This window comes from Bufo gargarizans, chromosome 4 (assembly GCF_014858855.1).
Source record: "Bufo gargarizans isolate SCDJY-AF-19 chromosome 4, ASM1485885v1, whole genome shotgun sequence".
Taxonomy (NCBI): Eukaryota; Metazoa; Chordata; class Amphibia; order Anura; family Bufonidae; genus Bufo; species Bufo gargarizans.
The window spans coordinates 63,070,602-63,091,231 of NC_058083.1; the positions used below are offsets into that span (position 1 = coordinate 63,070,602).

At 46.8% G+C, this 20,630-nt stretch overlaps 1 protein-coding gene across 1 annotated transcript in view; it reads right to left on the reverse strand.

The window, feature by feature from the left end:
- LOC122935208 (zinc finger protein 397-like) overlaps nucleotides 1–20,630 on the reverse strand; it is a 1,371,324-nt gene that overhangs the window by 1,344,792 nt on the left and 5,902 nt on the right. Inside the window, exons 2-8 of the mRNA XM_044290973.1 lie at nucleotides 17,938–18,093; nucleotides 17,731–17,854; nucleotides 17,527–17,621; nucleotides 17,369–17,447; nucleotides 17,192–17,283; nucleotides 17,034–17,112; nucleotides 16,854–16,945 (exon numbers count right to left, since the gene is read on the reverse strand). Coding sequence (XP_044146908.1) covers nucleotides 16,854–16,945; nucleotides 17,034–17,112; nucleotides 17,192–17,283; nucleotides 17,369–17,447; nucleotides 17,527–17,621; nucleotides 17,731–17,854; nucleotides 17,938–17,961 — 585 coding nt within the window. The 5' untranslated portion in view covers nucleotides 17,962–18,093. The remainder of the gene's footprint in view (nucleotides 1–16,853; nucleotides 16,946–17,033; nucleotides 17,113–17,191; nucleotides 17,284–17,368; nucleotides 17,448–17,526; nucleotides 17,622–17,730; nucleotides 17,855–17,937; nucleotides 18,094–20,630) is intronic.

The window sequence follows — 20,630 nt, forward strand, 5'->3', positions numbered from 1 at the left end:
TAGTAGAGCAGTCCATACTGCCGTGTATGTGCGTGGGTCCTCTCCATTATGTTAGCAGTGCAGTCCGGACTGCCGTGTATGTGTGCGAGTCCTCTCCATTATGTTAGCAGAGCAGTCCGGACTGCCGTGTATGTGTGCGAGTCCTCTCCATTATGTTAGCAGAGCAGTCCGGACTGCCATGTATGTGCGCGGGTCCTCTCCATTATGTTAGCAGAGCAGTCCGGACTGCCGTGTATGTGCGCGCGTCCTCTGCATTATGTTAGCAGAGCAGTCAGGACTGCCGTGTATGTGCGCGGGTCCTCTCCATTATGTTAGCAGAGCAGTCAGGACTGCCGTGTATGTGCGCGCGTCCTCTGCATTATGTTAGCAGAGCAGTCAGGACTGCCGTGTATGTGCACGGGTCCTCTGCATTATGTTAGCAGAGCAGTCAGGACTGCCGTGTATGTGCGCGGGTCCTCTGCATTATGTTAGCAGAGCAGTCAGGACTGCCGTGTATGTGCGCGGGTCCTCTCCATTATGTTAGCAGAGCAGTCCGAACTGCCGTGTATGTGTGCGAGTCCTCTCCATTATGTTAGCAGAGCAGTCAGGACTGCCGTGTATGTGTGCGAGTCCTCTCCATTATGTTAGCAGAGCAGTCAGGACTGCCGTGTATGTGCGCGGGTCCTCTGCATTATGTTAGTAGAGCAGTCAGGACTGCCATGTATGTGTACGAGTCCTCTCCATTATGTTAGCAGAGCAGTCCGTACTGCCGTGTATGTGCACGGGTCCTCTCCATTATGTTAGCAGAGCAGTCCGTACTGCCGTGTATGTGCACGGGTCCTCTCCATTATGTTAGCAGAGCAGTCAGGACTGCCGTGTATGTGCGCGGGTCCTCTCCATTATGTTAGCAGAGCAGTCAGAACTGCCATGTATGTGCGCGGGTCCTCTGCATTATGTTAGCAGAGCAGTCAGGACTGCCATGTATGTGCGCGGGTCCTCTGCATTATGTTAGCAGAGCAGTCAGGACTGCCGTGTATGTGCGCGGGTCCTCTGCATTATGTTAGCAGAGCAGTCCGGACTGCCGTGTATGTGCGCGGGTCCTCTGCATTATGTTAGTAGAGCAGTCCGGACTGCCGTGTATGTGCGCGCGTCCTCTGCATTATGTTAGTAGAGCAGTCCGAACTGCCGTGTATGTGAGCGGGTACTCTCCATTATGTTAGCAGAGCAGTCCGGACTGCCGTGTATGTGCGCGAGTCCTCTCCATTATGTTAGCAGAGCAGTCCGGACTGCCGTGTATGTGTGCGAGTCCTCTGCATTATGTTAGCAGAGCAGTCAGGACTGCCGTGTATGTGCGCGGGTCCTCTGCATTATGTTAGCAGAGCAGTCCGGACTGCCGTGTATGTGTGCGAGTCCTCTGCATTATGTTAGCAGAGCAGTCAGGACTGCCGTGTATGTGCGCGCGTCCTCTGCACTATGTTAGCAGAGCAGTCAGGACTGCCGTGTATGTGCATGGGTCCTCTGCATTATGTTAGCAGAGCAGTCAGGACTGCCGTGTATGTGCGCGGGTCCTCTGCATTATGTTAGCAGAGCAGTCAGGACTGCCGTGTATGTGCACGGGTCCTCTGCATTATGTTAGCAGAGCAGTCAGGACTGCCGTGTATGTGCATGGGTCCTCTGCATTATGTTAGCAGAGCAGTCAGGACTGCCGTGTATGTGCATGGGTCCTCTGCATTATGTTAGCAGAGCAGTCAGGACTGCCGTGTATGTGCGCGCGTCCTCTCCATTATGTTAGCAGAGCAGTCTGGACTGCCGTGTATGTGCGCGGGTCCTCTGCATTATGTTAGCAGAGCAGTCCGGACTGCCGTGTATGTGTGCGAGTCCTCTCCATTATGTTAGTAGAGCAGTCCGTACTGCCGTGTATGTGCGCGGGTCCTCTCCATTATGTTAGTAGAGCAGTCCGGACTGCCGTGTATGTGCGCGGGTCCTCTCCATTATGTTAGTAGAGCAGTCCGGACTGCCGTGTATGTGCGCGGGTCCTCTGCGTTATGTTAGTAGAGCAGTCAGGACTGCCGTGTATGTGCGCGGGTCCTCTGCATTATGTTAGCAGAGCAGTCCGGACTGCCGTGTATGTGCGCGCGTCCTCTGCATTATGTTAGCAGAGCAGTCAGGACTGCCGTGTATGTGCGCGGGTCCTCTGCATTATGTTAGTAGAGCAGTCAGGACTGCCGTGTATGTGCGTGGGTCCTCTGCATTATGTTAGTAGAGCAGTCCGTACTGCCGTGTATGTGCGCGGGTCCTCTGCATTATGTTAGAGCAGTCCGTACTGCCATGTATGTGCGCGGGTCCTCTGCATTATGTTAGCAGAGCAGTCAGGACTGCCGTGTATGTGCGCGGGTCCTCTGCATTATGTTAGCAGAGCAGTCAGGACTGCCGTGTATGTGTGCGGGTCCTCTGCATTATGTTAGCAGTGCAGTCCGGACTGCCGTGTATGTGCGCGGGTCCTCTGCATTATGTTAGCAGAGCAGTCAGGACTGCCGTGTATGTGTGCATGGGTCCTCTGCATTATGTTAGTAGAGCAGTCCATACTGCCGTGTATGTGCGTGGGTCCTCTCCATTATGTTAGCAGTGCAGTCCGGACTGCCGTGTATGTGTGCGAGTCCTCTCCATTATGTTAGCAGAGCAGTCCGGACTGCCGTGTATGTGTGCGAGTCCTCTCCATTATGTTAGCAGAGCAGTCCGGACTGCCATGTATGTGCGCGGGTCCTCTCCATTATGTTAGCAGAGCAGTCCGGACTGCCGTGTATGTGCGCGCGTCCTCTGCATTATGTTAGCAGAGCAGTCAGGACTGCCGTGTATGTGCGCGGGTCCTCTCCATTATGTTAGCAGAGCAGTCAGGACTGCCGTGTATGTGCGCGCGTCCTCTGCATTATGTTAGCAGAGCAGTCAGGACTGCCGTGTATGTGCACGGGTCCTCTGCATTATGTTAGCAGAGCAGTCAGGACTGCCGTGTATGTGCGCGGGTCCTCTGCATTATGTTAGCAGAGCAGTCAGGACTGCCGTGTATGTGCGCGGGTCCTCTCCATTATGTTAGCAGAGCAGTCCGAACTGCCGTGTATGTGTGCGAGTCCTCTCCATTATGTTAGCAGAGCAGTCAGGACTGCCGTGTATGTGTGCGAGTCCTCTCCATTATGTTAGCAGAGCAGTCCGGACTGCCATGTATGTGCGCGGGTCCTCTCCATTATGTTAGCAGAGCAGTCCGGACTGCCGTGTATGTGCGCGCGTCCTCTGCATTATGTTAGCAGAGCAGTCAGGACTGCCGTGTATGTGCGCGGGTCCTCTCCATTATGTTAGCAGAGCAGTCAGGACTGCCGTGTATGTGCGCGCGTCCTCTGCATTATGTTAGCAGAGCAGTCAGGACTGCCGTGTATGTGCACGGGTCCTCTGCATTATGTTAGCAGAGCAGTCAGGACTGCCGTGTATGTGCGCGGGTCCTCTGCATTATGTTAGCAGAGCAGTCAGGACTGCCGTGTATGTGCGCGGGTCCTCTCCATTATGTTAGCAGAGCAGTCCGAACTGCCGTGTATGTGCGCGGGTCCTCTCCATTATGTTAGTAGAGCAGTCAGGACTGCCGTGTATGTGCGCGGGTCCTCTGCATTATGTTAGCAGAGCAGTCAGGACTGCCGTGTATGTGCATGGGTCCTCTGCATTATGTTAGCAGAGCAGTCCGGACTGCCGTGTATGTGCGCGAGTCCTCTCCATTATGTTAGCAGAGCAGTCCGGACTGCCGTGTATGTGCGCGTGTCCTCTGCATTATGTTAGTAGAGCAGTCCGGACTGCCGTGTATGTGCGCGCGTCCTCTGCATTATGTTAGTAGAGCAGTCCGGACTGCCGTGTATGTGCGCGCGTCCTCTGCATTATGTTAGTAGGGCGTGCGGACTGTGTATTTCAGTGCAGCTTTGAGCGCTGACAGTGGGGTAATGGGAGCATTAGGGAAAAAATGTTGGTCTGGACTCCTTATCTGCAGTACTAGTCATTTGGAATGACACATAATAGTCCATGATTGTGCTGACATTCCCATTAAGGCAGGCATACTGTCTGTCCCGAAATCAGCTTGTGACCACTGAAGATAGGCCCTGAGCAATAGAAGTTGTCACCTGTGAAGTCCTTTATTCCCATCAGAGGGACAGGTCACACACATCAGATATACAGGAGATCCCAGTATCCAGTATCACTTGTAAATCCAGGAGGAGAGAACGCTATTTGATTAGTCTATAGCACCTTTCACAATAGTCCCTTTGCATTGCTGTGAGTCTCTTGTGGTGGTGACGGCTGCTGGACGGCACTGGTATTTCCATAGTCCATGTAGCCAGTGCATAGGCTGCATAGGGATACTGTCCATAGGCAGCTGTGGTGTAATGAGCGTAGACCTGGAGTAGCATCATAGTCAATATATGGGTTGGAATGAGCCCACGTGGCTGCATGAGGGTGGGTGGGTGGGTGGGTAGATATATAGTGGTGTCAGCCCAGTAAGTCTCTGGATGAAGTGTAATTTCTTCACGCTGATGGGTAAACCAGCTTGGAGGTTCATGGGCTGAGGTTCACATTTGCTTTGCAGCCATCTATAATGGGATTGGGGGTCTTTGCAGGATCAATGGCTCCCCAATGGACACCATCCTGTTAGCCATACCCTGCTGCTGCCTGTCTCCTGGTAATTCTGCAATAGATGTCCCAATCATTTCCCAGCAGTATGTCAGTAGGTAGATTGTCCATTAGTCCTACCCTGTGGTTAATGGGTCTTTCCCCTAGTCCAGAGACACTTGGGCGACTGGCACTTCACGTAGCTATCCTATAGCCAACACAATCTTGGCTTTCTGTCCTGGGATTTTTTTTTTTATCCACGGTGATCACATTGGGTTCTACCAGAGTGATGAAGGCTCCGGAGTCCATGAAGCCTTCAGCCAGTCGTCTGTTCACCTGTACCAGAGCTACATGATTTCTCCTCTTTTCAGCGTCAGACCGGGGGATTTACATCACCACATACTGAGTCTCCCATGGTCTGTAGTCCTTTGGACATCCCACTGGCATTCTTTGGTACTGAAAATATCAGCAACCAGCTTCCCATCCCTTCTTGACTGTCTAAAGCAATGGAGTGTGCCACTAGAGCGCTTGTGATAGGGGGCACCAGAGGTCGCCTCCTTGTCTCTGGGCAAGCTGCTTGCAGATGCCCTATGGAACCACATTTATAACAGTTGCTTGAGCCAGCAGGCCATTGTAGTTGGTTTATGGGTAGTCTGTAGAAGTTGGGTGAAGGCCCCTGAGAGGTATGGTCATTTATCTTGGCTGATGTAGTGATTTGTGCAGAGCTTCTCTGGGTTGCAGATTGACTCTCAACATACCTATCTGCAAACAGGCTGACTCCTCCATTGTTTGGGGTTCTTGATCTCCACTAACTCCGTAGTTCCTACTGGACACCTTTCCAAGAACTGCTCCTTCAGTAATAGCTGGCAGTGATCCTCAAAAGTCTGCCCCAGAGGCACGGGTCCACTGGTCCAGGACATGGGACAGCTTATTGCTAAACTCCAAATAGGTGTCATGGGTCCCTTCTAGTAGGTTATTGAAGGTGATGGCATAACAGGCTAACAGTGCCCCCTTAACCTCAGCATAGTCCAACCGCTGTTCCTCTGAAAGGGCACGAAAGGTGGAATTTGCCCTACCTGTAACTTTCCCAGCCAATAAACATATCTAGTCCTTTTCTGCAATATGGCGAGAACAGGAATTAGTAACTTTTCACAGGTCCTTGCAGCATCCGCTATGGAATAAGCCAGTACTTAGCTGCTATCTGCAGCTCCAGTCCTGTATTCCGGTCCACTGCCTGTTTGCTTCCTTTCCACCATGTCTATGATCATCTGCTTCACTGCAGCCAATGATTAGTGTCCACAAGAGACACATCACAGCTGAATACAGTCATTGAGCAGATGACCATGCCTGAGCCAGAGAGGAAGCAAACAAGCTGCGGACCAGAAGATAGACAGACTGGAGCAAGCACGCAGGGCCAGAGCAGCGAGCAGCAGGTGATAATATTCATAGCAGAGGCAGGATGCAGGCACTTTTGTCACTGTTTATAGTATAAGGGACAGGAGAGAACAGAGGAGAGGTGAGGCCTCATTATCACCACTAGAACACCCTGCTTATCACTGTATATAGTATAATGACAGTAAAATGTGGCCAAGGAAAGAAAAAGGCGCTCATAGGGTAATAAAGTTAAAAGACGGGCCTCCAAAGAAACAGGAAGAGTGGTACTGCTCACCTGTTGTTGTTGCACCTATTGTTCGGTGCAACTGAAATGGAAGTGAATAAGAGTGCTGACGATTCCGTCCGCGTTCCCTTTTGGCGGGGGCCAAGCCGCCGTCTGGGTAAATGAGTAGGGTATATTTCCACTGGACCGGAATTGGTTTGTAAAAAAACTCTGGTTGTGATTTTGCGCCTACGGTCCACCTCTCCACTCGACCTCCAGTCCAGTGGAAATATACCCTATAGTATAAGGACAGGAGAGGTAAGGACTGGTTATCTATCATCGCTAGAACACCCTGCTTATCACTGTGTGTAGTATAAGGACAGCAGAGAACACAGGAGAGGTGAGAACTGATTATCTATCATCACTAGAACACCCTGCTTATCGCTGTGTATAGTATAAGGACAGGAGAGAACACAGGAGAGGTGAGAACTGATTATCTATCACTAGAACACCCTGCTTATCACTGTATATAGTATAAGGACAGGAGAGGTGAGGACGGATTATCTATCACTAGAACACCCTGCTTATCACTGTATATAGTATAAGGACAGGGGAGAACACAGGAGAGGTGAGAACTGGTTATCTATCATCGCTAGAACACCCTGCTTATCACTGTGTATAGTATAAGGACAGCAGAGAACACAGGAGAGGTGAGGACTGATTATCATCACTATAACACCCTGCTTATCACTGTGTGTAGTATAAGGACAGGAGAGAACACAGGAGAGGTGAGAACTGATTATCTATCATCACTAGATCACCCTGCTTATCGCTGTGTATAGTATAAGGACAGGAGAGAACACAGGAGAGGTGAGAACTGATTATCTATCACTAGAACACACTGCTTATCACTGTATATAGTATAAGGACAGGAGAGGTGAGGACGGATTATCTATCACTAGAACACCCTGCTTATCACTGTATATAGTATAAGGACAGGGGAGAACACAGGAGAGGTGAGAACTGGTTATCTATCATCGCTAGAACACCCTGCTTATCACTGTGTATAGTATAAGGACAGCAGAGAACACAGGAGAGGTGAGGACTGATTATCATCACTATAACACCCTGCTTATCACTGTGTGTAGTATAAGGACAGCAGAGAACACAGGAGAGGTGAGAACTGATTATCTATCATCACTAGAACACCCTGCTTATCGCTGTGTATAGTATAAGGACAGGAGAGAACACAGGAGAGGTGAGAACTGATTATCTATCACTAGAACACACTGCTTATCACTGTATATAGTATAAGGACAGGAGAGGTGAGGACGGATTATCTATCACTAGAACACCCTGCTTATCACTGTATATAGTATAAGGACAGGGGAGAACACAGGAGAGGTGAGAACTGGTTATCTATCATCGCTAGAACACCCTGCTTATCACTATGTGTAGTATAAGGATAGAGGAGAACACAGGAGAGGTGAGAACTGATTATCATCACTAGAACACCCTGCTTATCACTGTATATAGTATAAGGACAGGAGAGGTGAGGACGGATTATCTATCACTAGAACACCCTGCTTATCACTGTATATAGTATAAGGAAAGGAGAGAACACAGGAGAGGTGAGGACTGATTATCTATCATCACTAGAACACCCTGCTTATCACTGTGTATAGTATAAGGACAGGGGGGAGCACAGGAGAGGTGAAAACTGATTATCATCACTAGAACACCCAGCGTATCACTGTGTATAGTATAACTACAGGAGAGAACACAGGAGAGGTGAGGACTGATTATCATCACTAGAACACCCTGCTTATCACTGTATATAGTATAAGGACAGGAGAGGTGAGAACTGATTATCATCACTAGAACACCCTGCTTATCACTGTGTATAGTATAAGGAGAGGAGAGGTGAGAACTGATTATCTATTATCACTAGAAAACCCTGCTTATCACTGTATATAGTATAAGGACAGGAGAGAACACAGGAGAGGTGAGAACTGATTATCATCACTAGAACACCCTGCTTATCACTGTGTATAGTATAAGGAGACGAGAGGTGAGAACTGATTATCTATCATCACTAGAACACCCTGCTTATCACTGTATATAGTATAAGGACAGGAGAGAACACAGGACAGGTGAGAACTGATTATCATGACTAGAACACACTGTTTATTACTGTTTATAGTATAAGGACAGGAGAGAACACAGGACAGGTGAGAACTGATTATCATGACTAGAACACACTGTTTATTACTGTTTATAGTATAAGGACAGGAGAGAACACAGGAGAGGTGAGAACTGCATATCATCACTAGAACACCCTGCTTATCACTGTATATAGTATAAGGACAGGAGAGAACACAGGAGAGGTGAGGACTGATTATCATCACTAGAACATCCTGCTTATCACTGTTTATAGTATAAGGACCGAACACAGGAGAAGTGAGAACTGATTATCTATCACCAATAGAACACCCTGCTTATCACCGATTTTAATAAATAAGGTCCTTAGATTGACAGAACATAAACTTTATTCATGATTAACATTTCTTAGCTTCACAGTTGCTAAGGGGAGGGGGGGGGGGGGGGCAAACATCACTACCTTAATCTTGGCTGTCCAAAGGAGGTTGTTCCAGAAGTCTTATGGTTAAGATGGCAGCATGGTTCAAGTTTGCATGTTCATTTTAGAGAGAAGAGTCTTTCTCCTGGCAGCCTTTCCAAAAGAAGCCATACTTGTTCAGTCTTTTTCTAATTGTACTGTCATGAATGTGACCATTTAACATGCTGACTGAGGCCTGGAGAGTCTTAGATGTAGCTCTTGGGTTTTTTGCAATTTCTCTGAGCATTGCATAGTCTGACATTGGGGTGAATTTGCTGGGACGTCCACTCCTGGGAAGATTGTCAACTGTCTTGAATGCTTTCCACTTGTGAATAATTTTTCTCACTGTAGAATGATGGACTTCAAATTGTTTTGAAATGGCCTTATAACCCTTCCCAGATTGATGGGCAGCAACTATTGCTCCTCTAAGATCATGATTTATGACTTTCCTCCTTGGCTTTTTTTTAACAATGTGTGATTGGTCAGGAGAAGGCTCCTCATGATTAGGAGGATTATATGATGGATCTGGATTTGTGGTAACAATCTGTGATTGGTCAGAAGAAAGTTCCTCATGATTAGGAACATTATATAATAGATTTGTACTGTGAAGACCTGGATGGTTATTACGGGTAATGAGGTTTTCTCCTGAAGAGCGCTGCTTGATATCTTCATCTTCTACTATATGATCTAGTGATAACATGAAGTTTCCTTCAGAATTCTTACTGAGATTTTCTGTTAGGATAAAAAAAAAAAAATACATTGTGTTTTTTTTTTTTTTAATACCAAACTGCAAAGATGGTGGTCACAAAAAAAACGCGGTACATATATTTACTGTCTCAGATATAGACTAACTCACTGAAAGGAATCGACGGTTTAAAAAGCAAAAACAACAAAACTTTATTTATAATGCTGGTTAAAATCTATTAGTCCCTTGCTAGAAATGAATCTAAAAGGCTCTGGAGTGTATAAAATGGGGGGGGAGCGGAAAATTCTCCAACCACCACAGTTTAGGTGGACAGTCAGCTGGCTGTTTGTACTACATCCAGTGAGCCAGAGCTGATCCACAGTAACAAAACCTCACCACTAATGTGGTAACAGTGATCAAGCTGGGACTCTAAATGTGTCCAGTTCCAGAGGTGTCACCCCAGTATTAGATAGCTAGCGTCCCTAAAGCATCGGATGAGACCCATGTACTGTATTAGATTCCATGATCTCATGGAACCCTTGCTGTAGAAAATGAAGCGACCAAAAACGACGAATCGTCCATTGGACGCATTTTTCAGTTTCACTGTTGGCCGTATGGGGAATATATCTTTATATTTTTATACTATGGGCGTTTTTGCACATTGCGACACCCATGATGTGTATTTATTTTTATTTTTTTGGGGGGAAAAAAGGGGGCGATTAGAATTTTATTTTATTTTTTTACTTTTGTCATCTGATTGCTATTATCATAGACTCCAATGCACCTGCATTGGAGTCTATGATGATTTCACTACTTTCCTATGGAGCCCTATTACAGGCAAAGGCTCCATAGGAAATACTATGCAGCAGCCTCCTGTCATTCATAAAGACAGGGGCTGCTGCATACACGCTCCGGCTCCTCCGATTGTCACACAGGGGAGCCGAAGCACAACTGAAAGTGCGCACTTTCGGTTTCTGCATGCTCAGTAGCTCAGGATTGTGCTCAGGATTGCAAAAACCGCAAGAGAGAATAAGAGACAAGATTCAAAATTGAAGGGGAGATTACACGTGAACACTCGTGGTCATTTACGTACTGGAGTGCCCTTGTGGTCTCCAGTATGTTGGTTGGACTATGAGAAAATTGAAGACTTGGGTCCAGGAACATATTTGGAATATCAAGAAGGGAATTGAGACTCATAGCGTTCCGTCAAATTTTAAAAAGATGCATAATAAAGATCCCAGTGGACTTTTATTTATGGGAGTCGAATGAGGCAATTATAAATGGCGGGGAGGGGACCCAGTAGTTTAAATCAATAAAAGTGAAGTGGAATGGATTTACAAACTGGGCACCCTGCAGCCGCATGGACCAAATATTGCGCTCGACCTAAAGCCGTGCTTAATTTAAGCTTTGGTAGTGGGCGATGAGATGATTTTTATTCTGTTTGGTTTTGATATATTTAAAGTGTGAACTATATGAAGGAAATGGCCGGGGAATTAGAAGTGATGCTGGTGCTGTGTTGTGTGGGTGCTGTGGAGAGGTGTAGTCAATGGGAATGAAGCGGTAATTCCCCTACTGGTCAATTGGTATCACGTGGTTGAAAAATGTGAATGGAATAGGAGAAGTCATGTGATCATCAAAAAGTAAGAATGGGAAATCAGATGAACTTTTCATTGGCTGCATCTGATCACGTGATTTAATTAAGTATGGAAAACAACCGGAGCTAGTGGCAGGGCGAGCTAACAGAAGGTACTGGGTGGGGGAGATAGTCAGGTCCATAAATATTGGGACATCGACACAATTCTAAAATTTTTGGCTCTATACACCACCACAATGGATTTGAAATTAAACAAACAAGATGTGCTTTACCTGCAGACTGTCAGCTGTAATTTGACGGTATTTACATCCAAATCAGGTGAACGGTGCAGGAACAGTTTGCATCTGTGCCTCCCACTTGTGAAGGGACCAAAAGTAATGGGACAATTGGCGTCTCAGCTGTTCCATGGCCGGTGTGTGTTATTCCCTCATTATCCCAATTACAATGAGCAGATAAAAGGTCCAGAGTTCATTTCAAGTGTGCTATTTGCATTTGGAATCTGTTGCTGTCAACTCTCAAGATGAGATCCAAAGAGCTGTCACTATTAGTGAAGCCATCATTAGGCTGAACAAACACAACAAACCCATCAGAGAGACAGCAAAAACATTAGGTGTGGTGAAAACAACTGTTTGGAACATTCTTATAAAGAAGAAACGCACCGGTGAGCTCAGCAACACCAAATGACCCGGAAGACCACGGAAAACAACTGTGGTGGATGACCGAAGAATTCTTTCCCTGGTGAAGAAAACGCCCTTCACAACAGTTGGCCGGATCAAGAATACTCTCCAGGAGGTAGGTGTATGTGTGTCAAAGTCAACAATCAGGAGAAGACTTCTCCAGAGTGAATACAGAGGGTTCACCACAAGATGTAAACCATTGGTGAGCCTCAAAAACAGGAAGGCCAAATTAGAGTTTGCCAAACAACATCTAAAAAAGCCGTCACAGTTCTGGAACAACATCCTATGGACAGATGAGAACAAGATCAACTTGTACCAGAGTGATGGGAAGAGAAGAGTATGGAGAAGGAAAGGAGCTGCTCATGAGCCTAAGCATACCACCTCATCAGTGAAGCATGGTGGTGGTAGTGTCATGGCGTGGGCATGTATGGCTGCCAATGGAACTGCTTCTGTTGTATTTATTGATTATGTGACTGCTGACAAAAGCAGCAGGATGAATTCTGAAGGGTTTCGGGCAATATTATCTGCTCATATTCAGCCAAATGCTTCACAACTCATTGGATGGTGCTTCACAGTGCAGATGGACAATGACCCAAAGCAAACTGCAAAAGCAACCAAAGAGTTTTTTTTAAGGGAAAGAAGTGGAATGTTCTGCAATGGCCGAGTCAATCATCGGACCTGAATCCGATTGAGCATTTCACTTGCTGAAGACAAAACTGAAGGGAAAATGCCCCAAGAACAAGCAGGAACTGAAGACAGTTGCAGTAGAGGCCGGGCAGAGCGTCACCAGGGATGAGACCAGCGTCTGGTGATGTCTATGCGTTCCAGACTTCAGGCTGTAATTGACTGCAAAGGATTTGCAACCAAGTATTAAAAAGTGAAAGTTTGATTTATGATGATTATTATGTCCCATTACTTTTGGTCCGTTAACAAGTGGGAGGCACAGATGCAACTGCTGTAATTCCTGCACCGTTCACCTGATCTGGATGTAAATCCCCTTAGATTACAGCGGACAGTCTGCAGGTAGAGCCGACAGTCTGCAGGTAAAGCCGACAGTCTGCAGGTAAAGCCGACAGTCTGCAGGTAAAGCCGACAGTCTGCAGGTAAAGCCGACAGTCTGCAGGTAAAGCCGACAGTCTGCAGGTAAAGCCGACAGTCTGCAGGTAAAGCCGACAGTCTGCAGGTAAAGCCGACAGTCTGCAGGTAAAGCCGACAGTCTGCAGGTAAAGCCGACAGTCTGCAGGTAAAGCCGACAGTCTGCAGGTAAAGCCGACAGTCTGCAGGTAGAGCCGACAGTCTGCAGGTAAAGCCGACAGTCTGCAGGTAAAGCCGACAGTCTGCAGGTAGAGCCGACAGTCTGCAGGTAAAGCTGACAGTCTGCAGGTAAAGCCGACAGTCTGCAGGTAGAGCCGACAGTCTGCAGGTAAAGCCGACAGTCTGCAGGTAAAGCCGACAGTCTGCAGGTAAAGCCGACAGTCTGCAGGTAGAGCCGACAGTCTGCAGGTAGAGCCGACAGTCTGCAGGTAGAGCTGACAGTCTGCAGGTAAAGCTGACAGTCTGCAGGTAGAGCTGACAGTCTGCAGGTAAAGCCGACAGTCTGCAGGTAAAGCTGACAGTCTGCTGACAGTCTGCAGGTAGAGCCGACAGTCTGCAGGTAGAGCCGACAGTCTGCAGGTAAAGCCGACAGTCTGCAGGTAAAGCCGACAGTCTGCAGGTAGAGCCGACAGTCTGCAGGTAAAGCCGACAGTCTGCAGGTAAAGCCGACAGTCTGCAGGTAAAGCCGACAGTCTGCAGGTAAAGCCGACAGTCTGCAGGTAAAGCCGACAGTCTGCAGGTAAAGCCGACAGTCTGCAGGTAGAGCCGACAGTCTGCAGGTAGAGCCGACAGTCTGCAGGTAGAGCCGACAGTCTGCAGGTAGAGCTGACGGTCTGCAGGTAGAGCTGACGGTCTGCAGGTAGAGCTGACAGTCTGCAGGTAAAGCTGACGGTCTGCAGGTAGAGCCGACAGTCTGCAGGTAAAGCCGACAGTCTGCAGGTAAAGCCGACAGTCTGCAGGTAGAGCCGACAGTCTGCAGGTAAAGCCGACAGTCTGCAGGTAGAGCTGACAGTCTGCAGGTAAAGCTGACAGTCTGCAGGTAGAGCTGACAGTCTGCAGGTAAAGCCGACAGTCTGCAGGTAAAGCTGACAGTCTGCGGGTAAAGCTGACAGTCTGCAGGTAAAGCCGACAGTCTGCAGGTAAAGCTGACAGTCTGCAGGTAAAGCTGACGGTCTGCAGGTAGAGCTGACGGTCTGCAGGTAGAGCTGACGGTCTGCAGGTAGAGCTGACAGTCTGCAGGTAAAGCTGACGGTCTGCAGGTAGAGCTGACAGTCTGCAGGTAAAGCTGACAGTCTGCAGGTAAAGCTGACAGTCTGCAGGTAGAGCTGACAGTCTGCAGGTAAAGCCGACAGTCTGCAGGTAAAGCTGACAGTCTGCAGGTAAAGCCGACAGTCTGCAGGTAAAGCTGACGGTCTGCAGGTAGAGCTGACAGTCTGCAGGTAAAGCTGACAGTCTGCAGGTAGAGCTGACAGTCTGCAGGTAAAGCTGACAGTCTGCAGGTAAAGCCGACAGTCTGCAGGTAAAGCTGACGGTCTGCAGGTAGAGCTGACAGTCTGCAGGTAAAGCTGACAGTCTGCAGGTAGAGCTGACAGTCTGCAGGTAAAGCTGACAGTCTGCAGGTAAAGCTGACAGTCTGCAGGTAGAGCTGACAGTCTGCAGGTAAAGCTGACAGTCTGCAGGTAAAGCTGACAGTCTGCAGGTAAAGCACATCTTGTTCATGTCATTTCACATCCGTTGTGGTGGTGAATAGAGCCCAAAATGTTAGAATTGTGTCGATGTCCCAATATTTATGGACCTGACTGTATGTGTGCTCACCTGGTAGAATAGTATGAAACGTACAGATCGGCACAAGATGGGTATAGGTGGAATATGTGTACAGAAAACGGATAGATTTTTATAATAATGTCGTTTTTAACTATTAAAATTTTTGGAAGGAATATGTAAGCTATATGATGTTTTAAAGGGAACCTGTCACCGGGATTTTGTGTATAGAGCTGAGGACATGGGTTGCTAGGTGGCCGCTAGCACATCCGCAATACCCAGTCCCCATAGCTCTGTGTGCTTTTATTATGTAGAAAAAAACATTTGATACATATGCAAATTAACATAAAAGAGTCATATCTTACTTGTGTGACCAGAGAAGAGTCATATTTTCAAGCTTTGACTCATCTCAGGTTAATTTGCATATGTATCAAATCGGGTTTTATACACAATAAAAGCACACAGAGCTATGGGGACTGGGTATTGCGGATGTGCTAGCACAGATCTAGCAACCCATGTCCTCAGCTCTATACACAAAATTCCGATGACAGGTTCCCTTTAAGATGTAAATGCACAAAGCAATGTATGTGTATTAATGATCGGAGTCCTTAGCATGATGCAAGTGGATTGAGAGGGAGATCTTCATGTTGACCCAAAGGGGTCTAGAACGAAGGCCACGATGAGAGTGCACATAGGCCCCTGATGAAGCGAAACCTAGGTCGGGCGTGATACGAGGAACCCTTTTTGTATTTTGATACCCTGTTGATAGCTTTACCTTTGTGAGTAAAATAAATGTTATTTATTGGATCTCACTTTGCGGTGCTTCACTATTGGTGCTCGCCTTTTGGTGACATATAGGACGGTATAAACCAAAGGACGAGCGATACCTGTCGACTGATGATTGACTGCATCGGTTTCTGCCCGGAGACTGACTGTGATCCGGCTTCCTTTGAAAATATAGAGCAGCGCGGTTTCCTTTGATGTTATTTGTGCTTAGACTGTAAATTGGACCCACCTCACCTGGATACCAGCAGCGGAATTAAGGACATTATTATATATCAAGATAGGCCATCACTGTCTGATCAGCAGTGGTTCGATCAGCTGTACATCTGGAACTACACAGCTCCATCCATTGTGCGTTGGACACAGCTGGTTCCTGTAGTGCTGCTACTATTGAGATGAATGGAGGCAGCACTGCAGTAACCGGCTTCGTCCACAGACTGAGCAGTGTAGTTCCGGCGCTGACTTCCTGCACCGGAACAGTTAAAGCCAGGCTTATATCCTTTTCTCTAATCCGCTTTTATTCTATTTCCTGAACACTACTATGGGGGCGGCCATCTTATCTGAGCTGTTAACAGCATTGATAGATACGCTTTACAGCAGCCGCCATGGACCATAGACAAAGTGGTCGGAACTTATGGGACAGATTTATATGGTAGTCTGTGCGCCTGAACTGAAATCTACGCTACTTTTCCTTTTCGGGAAACTGGCAAGGCTGGCAGAGAAACTGCACTTGCACACCAAAAACATTGTGCAAGCGCTGCTGAAAAAGTCGCAAACATGCAGTTTGTGATTTTCACATCACAAAAGTGGCGTATGTTAATGATAAATCTGCCCCGATGACTTGAGAGCTTTCTTGACCTGCTCTGTGACCTGTGTAGAGGTCAGGAGGGAGCAGATAAGCTGTGATATCACCTATTGGGAATGCTGGATCCAGTGTTTTCTATATACACTATCAGAAAAAAAGCCTGATGCTAAGCCGAGTGTCCAGCCTGGAGCATGAGAGGATGGAGAGAAGATCCTGGAGAAGATGTCTATGTGCAGTCACAGCTCCCTCCGCTCCTGCACATAACACAGGGGTCACTGCCCGGAGTGCTACTTTACTGCAGCTGTAAGGTGGAGTCTCACCTGAAGAAACCTCCCAATTCCCTTCCTCCATTCATGATTCCATACCTGTGGTCACATGGACTGGAATGTCCTCCTCCACCTCACTCTTACACGGGGGATCGTCCATCATCCGCTCTTCTTCATCCTCCACTTTAATATCAGTCAGATCTTCCCCCTGATTTGTCATCTGTAACAATTCAGGACAATACAGCAGACAGGTGGGAAATCTAACAGATCCACATAAGAGACCCCCACCATCTATGACCCCTCTATGACTGCAGGACCCCCCTATATAGATGTGTATAGGGCTCAGCTCCATCTACCTGATGGTTCTCTGGGAGCTTCTCCTCTGGACAGTCCTGGGAATACAGAGGACGGGGACAGCTCTCGGGGGGATTTCCTTCTATGATTCCATCTGTAAGAAACACACAGGGACAGGAGAGATTATTACATGTGATGAGGAGAGTAGTATCCAGGTGACAAATGACAGCACCCCTCCTTACTCTGCTGATCGCCCCATAAATCAGTCTCCTCTTCTGGTTCATCTTTAACCACAACCTTAATATACATCGGATTTTCATCCTAAAGAAGAGAAATGTAAAATGATCTTTGGTTCAATCCATTTTTGGTCAGATTCTGGGGAGACTTCAGCTCCATCTACCTGATGGTTCTCTGGGAGCTTCTCCTCTGGACAGTCCTGGGAATACAGAGGACGGAGACATCTCTCGGGGGGGTTTCTTTCTAAGAGTCCATCTGTAGAAAACACACAGGGACAGGAGAGATTATTACATGTGATGATGAGATGATGGGAGTAGCATCCAGGTGACCCCCTCCTTACACTGCTGATCGCCCCATAAATCCGTCTCCTCTTTTGCTTCTTCTTTAACCTCAACCTTAATATCAATCAGATTTTCATCCTAAAGAAGAAAAATTCAAAATGATCTTTGGTTCAATCACTTTCTGGTCAGAATCTGGTGAGACTTCAGCTCCATCTACCTGATAGTTCTCTGGCAGCTTCTCCTCTGGACAGTTCTGGGAATACAGAGGACGGGGACATCTCTTGGGGGGAGTTCTCCTCTTGGAATGAGAATCTAGAGGAGATAACACACAGACTGAATATATTACATATATGTGATGATAAGATGGTGGGTGAATCTATGTGATCCTGACACCTCTATAATCGGGTAGATCTCTTCTTACCTGGTGATGTCAGAGGCCGGGGAGCCTTCATCATGGCGTCCTCGTACAGATCCTCATGTCCTTCTATGTACTCCCACTCCTCCATGAAGACAGAGGCAGCCACATCCTGACAACCTATAGAAACCTGACAACACAATGACACCGTCATCACCCAGACCCCTCCAGTGCTGTTACTGGAGAATTTCCCAGCATTCCCAGCAGTGTCACCTCTCCAGTCAGCAGCTCCATCATCTTGTGGGTGAGTTCTAGGATCTTCTGCTCATGTATCAGGGGGGGAGGCTCTGTGATGGGGATCCTGCTCCAGTCTCCTGACTCATGGATGATGGGAGTCCCCCCCGATGTCTTCTTCACTATGGTGTAATCCTGTGGATGGAGAGAGACACTTAGGGAAAGAAATTCCTTCCTGACTCCAGATCTACAATCAGAATCCCTCCCTGGATCATGGCCCCATCTCCAAGATGAGTGAATCTTTTGAAATTTAATTAAGGTCCAATTAGCATAGTAAGCATAGTCATACATAGTAAATGTAGTCCAGCACTCAAGAGGTTAAAACCTTGAATCCTCTTTTGCTCAACATTAAAAATAGACTCCAGTGGTGTAAATAGTGGCGTACAGTCAACGCGTTTCAGTTTACAAACTCACACACAACGCTCTGAGGTCTCCTAGGACTGAATCCAACCAATTTTAAGGTATTTAGTGCAAAGACCGCATTAGTAATGTCGGAGAGACATATATACAGTCATGTGAAAAAATTAGGACACCCTTTGAAAGCATGTGGTTTTTTGTAACATTTTTAATAAAAGGTTATTTCATCTCCGTTTCAACAATACAGAGAGATTAAAGTAATCCGACTAAACAAAGAAAACTGAAGAAAAGTCTTTTCAAGATCTTCTGTAAATGTCATTCTACAAAAATGCCTATTCTAACTGAGGAAAAAGATAGGACACCCTTGCCCCTAATAGCGAGTGTTACCTCCTTTGGCTGAAATAACTGCAGTGAGACGGTTCTTGTAGCCATCTACCAGTCTTCGACATCGGTCTGAGGAAATTTTACCCCACTCCTCAATGCAGAACTTTTTCAGCTGTGAGATGTTTGAGGGGTTTCTTGCACGTACAGCCCTTTTCAAGTCACCCCACAGCATCTCAATGGGATTCAAATCTGGACTTTGACTTGGCCATTCCAGGACTCTCCATTTCTTCTTTTTCAGCCAATCTTTGGTTGATTTACTAGTATGTTTTGGGTCATTGTCATGTTGCATGGTCCAGTTCCGCTTCAGCTTTAATTTTCTAACTGATGGTCTCACATGTTCTTCAAGCACCTTCTGATACACAGTAGAATTCATCGTGGATTCTATGATGGTGAGCTGACCAGGTCCTGCTGCAGCAAAGCAGCCCCAAACCATGACACTTCCACCTCCATGCTTCACAGTTGGTATGAGGTTCTTTTCTTGGAATGCTGTGTTTGGTTTACGCCAAACATGTCCTCTGCTGTTGTGTCCAAATAATTCAATTTTGGACTCATCTGTCCAAAGAACATTATTCCAGAAGTCCTGGTCTTTGTCAACTTTATCTCTGGCAAATCTCAGTCTGGCCTCGATGTTTCTCTTGGAAAGCAAAGGTTTCCTCCTTGCACACCTCCCATGCAAGTTAAACTTGTACAGTCTCTTTCTGATTGTAGAGGCATGTACTTCTACATCAACAGTAGCCAGAGCCTGCTGTAGTTCTCGAGATGACACTTTAGGGTTTTTGGAGACCTCTTTTAGCATCTTGCGGTCTGCTCTTGGGGTGAACTTGCTGGGGCGACCAGTCCTGGGCATGTTGGCAGTTGTTTTGAAAGCCCTCCACTTGTAGACTATCTTCCGGACAGTGGAATGGCTGATTTCAAAATCTTTTGAGATCTTTTTAAATCCCTTCCCAGACTCATAGGCTGCTACAATCTTTTTTCTGAAGTCCTCTGACAGCTCTTTTGCTCTCACCATGGTGCTCACTCTCACTTCAACAGTCAGGAGCACACCAAACTAAATGTCTGAGGTTTAAATAGGGCAAGCCTCATTCAACATGCAGAGTAACGATCTACTAATTATGTGCACCTGGTGTGATATACCTGTGTGAGATCTGAGCCAATTTAAGAGGGAATACATGTGAGGGTGTCCTATCTTTTTCCTCAGTTAGAATAGGCATTTTTGTAGAATTACATTTACAGAAGATCTTGAAAAGACTTTTCTTCAGTTTTCTTTGTTTAGTTGGATTACTTTAATCTCTCTGTATTGTTGAAACGGAGATGAAATAACCTTTTATTAAAAATGTTACAAAAAACCACATGCTTTCAAAGGGTGTCCTAATTTTTTCACATGACTGTAGCTATGGGTAAATGCATAGTTGCCGGGGTTAGCAAGCAGCCTGTTTAATACCACAATGAATGGTCTGATGTATTATGCTTTTTAAAATGTAAAAATGTTCCAAAAATGATTCCTTATTAGTGCACAGGCCTGTCGGTGTTTGTACACACACGGTAGTATCGGAAAAAGCAGCGGCTTTTTCTGAACATTTGATCTAAAAATGATCCCTTTTTGGGAGCAGCAGTACAGTATGGCACCTGACGTACAGGAGATGTGCGGCTGTGTAGGGATAGATGTAGTGGCAGTAGTATCCACAGCTGTACAGTATGGCACCTGACGTACAGGAGATGTGCGGCTGTGTAGGGATAGATGTAGTGGCAGTAGTATCCACAGCTGTACAGTATGGCACCTGACGTACAGGAGATGTGCGGCTGTGTAGGGATAGATGTAGTGGCTCCACAGCTGTACAGTATGGCACCTGACGTACAGGAGATGTGCGGCTGTGTAGGGATAGATGTAGTGGCAGTAGTATCCACAGCTGTACAGTATGGCACCTGACGTA